The 4468-nt window shown below is 41.1% G+C and overlaps 1 protein-coding gene across 1 annotated transcript; it reads left to right on the forward strand.

The window, feature by feature from the left end:
* Window positions 1-1796: 1796 nt before the first annotated feature.
* On the forward strand, window positions 1797-2387 carry LOC139717387 (dynein light chain Tctex-type protein 2B-like). Its single transcript, XM_071628885.1, has one exon. It carries the CDS (start codon window positions 1797-1799, stop codon window positions 2385-2387), a length of 591 nt encoding a protein of 196 aa, XP_071484986.1.
* The last annotated feature ends 2081 nt before the right edge of the window (window positions 2388-4468 follow it).

The raw sequence follows: 4468 nt of genomic DNA on the forward strand, positions 1-4468 counted from the left end.
GATTTATAATTTGATCAGCAAATGGCAAATCATGCAGGACTTACAGAAATGAGTTGACTGGATTTTTCCCCCTTGCAACTGAAATGATTAACCAACTTATCGTCTTAATACTATTTTGATTGATTAATTTTTTCCAAATATTCCTACCAAAGCTTGCAACAGACCGTTCGAAAGATCCAAAGGCTTCTTCGTTTGAAAAGGGACACACCTCCTTCAATTCTTAAGGTACATACATTTGTAATGTTTACTTTTTATTTTCCCTCCTCTGCCGGCTTCACGTTGCGGCGATAAAGAAGAAAACACTGCTTAAAAACCTCTGTATTCCAATTTTCGTCATTAAACCTCATCAGTGCGTAGTTTCTGGAATGCCTCCTATATCACCCTTAAAATGTCTACTGGACATCGTAAGAGTGGGCATATACGTTTCGTTTGCAATTGGACATTGATAATGTGAATACGGAATATCATCAAAATTACGTTTTAATTTTCGCAAAGTCTCAAATGTCTAGTGTTTGCATGTGCAAACAAAAATAGTCCCAATGTCAAAAGTAGCATTTTATGCGATGTTTAATGAGCGATTTCCAGATCGAAAGTTCTATTATCGAGTTGAATTTCATAATGGCTGCAATAATTTTGTTCTTCATTTATGCTACTATGAGCTCATATATAGTAGTACTCTCAATGGGGGTATTTCCCTGTATGTAATGATGTCGAAATACTTGGAAGGCTTTGTTTTTTAATCATTTTAGTGTCCATCGAGACATGAATTTAAACAAATTAAACTAACGGTCTGTTGAAGGGAAACAGCAGAGGCAGTCAGGCGAAGAGAAACGATGCGAATAATAATGAATTACGCCACCACCAATCTGTTGCATCTCCTGGGACCTCTTCTTTGTGAGTACCAACTTTTAAGAAAGTGCGTTGGTTCGCAAGTTTCCTCCCGAGTGAAAGCGTAATAGCGGTTTGCGGATAGGACATTATTGATTGTTCAATCAGATTCCAGGGTCTTAAAGCAAGGGCGAGGTATTCTTCGCGGAGTGGAGGAGTGGTATTTGTAGCCCGAAGGAACTGAATGAAGAATCGAAGCCTCTATTGTTGTCGATGCGAATGAGCGCTCACGTGGGTATTCTCACAGCCGAGTTTGAAAAGACATCGGGGCCATATGCAATGTTGTGCAATAGAATGACCGTTTATTCTCAAAACTACAAAGGGCTATTGGGGTTTCCGCGGGCGAGTATGGCAACGGCGTAAACAAACGGTAGGCAGAAACTAGTGGCCTACCTGGAAAGGCGTTGCGATCTATATGCTGGTTCTATTTACATATCAGGTAGGGGAAAGTAAGGTGTGTACACAACAGTTGCCAACCGCAAGGTTGATATACTGGATTCACGACAACCTGTGAATTTGGAAGTCGTTGAGTTTTCAAGGGCCTGTGATAACTCAAATCGCCTATTAGAAGGATCCATGGGATGTGCAGATCTGTTTCATCTCTGAATGAATCTGGATAGACATTGAAAGGTTCTCCGATAGGATTGCACACATGTGCTGGAATTAATATAATCGTGGTGTCAACTTTTTATCTAGAGTGGAGTTATTGAATGATCGACTGAACCATCCACACAGAGTGAAACTATTGGAACTTTAGACATAGCAATAATGACACCGAAAACAATGGTGCGGTCATCTTGATCGGATGAACTCGTGGTGACATCTCGACATCTATGGTCATCGTATGCATACTTGAATATTAGTGTACTGCAGTGTGTCTTCATGTGGTCTACGTCTTCGAGGGAAACATGCTATCAAAGAAATTATTGAAAATTGCTCGGCAACCCTCGGCCGTATCGCAGAATAGCGCCGAGGGGAATGAGTCGGCACCAGACGGGACTGCATCGGAGGCGGGCGAGAGCGTGGCGTCCGCTCGCCCCGGACTGTTCTCGAGAAAGGGCTCGGTGTGGTCCCAGGTGGCCACGCGGCTGTCGAAGCAAAAGGAGAGCCAGAAGTCGACGCCGCTAGTGCCGCGGATCCGGTACGAGAACACGTACAGGCTGGAACCCGAGGAGAAAGAGACCTTCGACTCCTGCAAGGTCCGCGATTTCGTCGGCGAGCTGCTGGAGATGCGACTGAAGACGGAGAAGTACAACCCGAGGACGGTCCCGTCGCTGACTGTCAACCTCTCCGACGTCATCAAGGCCAGGATAAAGAAGATGGGATTCAAGCGGTACAAGATCGTCTGCCATCTCGTGATTGGAGAGCAGAATGGACAGGATGTTAATGTCGCGAGCCGATGCGTGTGGGATCCAAAGATTGACAATATGGCAACAGCCAGGTACACGAACTCATCCCTCTACGCAGTGGCTACGGTGTATGCAGTGTATTTTGAATAAGACCAAGGAGCTTGGGACCAGTAGAGAAACACCTACGGTGTACTCGGTATATTTTGAGTTCGACCAAGGAGCTAGAGACCTGCAGAAACACCTACGGTGTACTCGGTGTATTTTGAGTTCGACCAAGGAGCTAGGGACCTGCAGAAACACCTACGGTGTACTCGGTGTATTTTGAGTTCGACCAAGGAGCTAGGGGCCTGCAGAAACACCTACTGTGTACAAAGTGTATTTTGAGGAGGACCAAGGAGATAGAGACCTAGAGCAACACCTACGGTGTACACGGTGTATTTTGAGTTGCAACAGGGAGCTTGGGATTGACAGAAACACCTACGGTGTAAGCGGCGTATTTCGAGTTGGACCAAGGAGCCTGGAACTGACAGAACAATGCAGAATGATAATCATCTAATTTGGTCATGTGGACCCCACTTTAAATTTTGTCATGTGGACCCAGCTGTGTGACAGAAATAGCTTCGTGGGTGTTGAAATTCGAAAGAGAAGCAAAAATGTAGACCGATGAGTTTTTAGTCTAACCGTCTAATGATAAATAAATGAAAAAAAAATGTTGAGAGAAAGTTACTCTTCTTGAACTTACATTGTGCGTAAAAATGGTGGTATGGTGACGGTGGTAATTGTTGAGCAAACCTCGAAATGACAACAATGAGTTACTTTAAACCTTAAAAGATACAAAATATGTTATTGTTACGTCATTAATATTCCATGACACTTAAAGTGATACTCCTTCGAGATGATAGATGTACTTGGTCATCTTTGATGACGAGTACATGTATAACTTTGCAACTCATTATCGAAATAACACCTGTTCAAGATGTTTGTTTATCACTACATCTATTTTCAAAAGGCATTCAATCACGCAAACAAAGACATCGTGTCATAATGTACATAATGAATTGTATGTACTCGTGTAATGTGTACGGACGTGTGTAGACATGTAGATGTAATGCAGTATGGACAATCTTCCTGTTTCTATTACAGAAATATTATTGGACTTGACTATATAAAATCACTGAGTCTTATTTCACTGATTTATTCATATGGAATTAAGAATTTGAGTGAGAGAGCTGAATGGGATGACAACTTAAGCTATACTGTAAGCACTTTAGATGAGGCAGTTCGGAAGGGTAATCCAATTTGAATTGTGAGATACATGTATGCCAGAACTGGCAGTGTAAGCTTGAAGATTGATTTCAATCAGTACGGCTGATTGCCCCTTTATAAAGTGAGAAAATTTATTCCGCAGTTTGCAAGTGGTAGAGGGTCGATGATCGTCTCTCTCATCATCTCTTAACCCTTTCTGTATCAGGGTCTTTTGATACGTGTAGAACGCCATGGGGTTTTCTACACCAATAGACATCCAAGGCAAACAAAGGGTTAAGACTTTTTTTTATATGACTTAGCCATGCACTGTGATTCCATTCTGTCACTCGTACATGTCGTCCAGTGTCGTGACATTGGATTAAACAATATTTTCTTCACAGATGACCAGACGTCATGTTCTATAAACGACAGAGATGAATCAATTTGTTTGTCAATAAATCTTATATGATAATGATGATGAAAATGACGACGATGATGATAATAATAATGATACTACTACTACTAATCATAGTGATATAATGAGAATAATGTTGACAAAAATAGAATAATACATTTCAACTACTGAAGTATGTAGCGAAGGTTACTTACTATCATAAAGTAATATCTTCAATGTGCTTTACAATATCATTGATTCAAATTGACGAGTGCGATGGTCAATGGACTGATGCGATATATTTCATACAGAGATACATGTAATTTCAAACACAACGTTGCATTTCAGTAGATTTCACCTCATTTTTGTACGTGGACCGAACTAGGCAATGCAATTTTGAACAGTAGTTACTTTGTCGAAGCCTATTCCTTGTTAAGTCACAAGCGTAATCCCGATGCAATGATAGAAAATTACCCACTACAGTATAGAATCTCTTTTTTATGTACAGGATGTAACAGATGAACATATAAACATACATTCATATTTATATGCATAATGCTACTCGGATAAATGATTACAATTTTGATGTCAG

This window comes from Diadema antillarum, unplaced genomic scaffold, assembly GCF_040938485.1.
Source record: "Diadema antillarum isolate AM-2024a unplaced genomic scaffold, OU_Dant_1.0 scf00000075, whole genome shotgun sequence".
NCBI lineage: Eukaryota > Metazoa > Echinodermata > Echinoidea > Diadematoida > Diadematidae > Diadema > Diadema antillarum.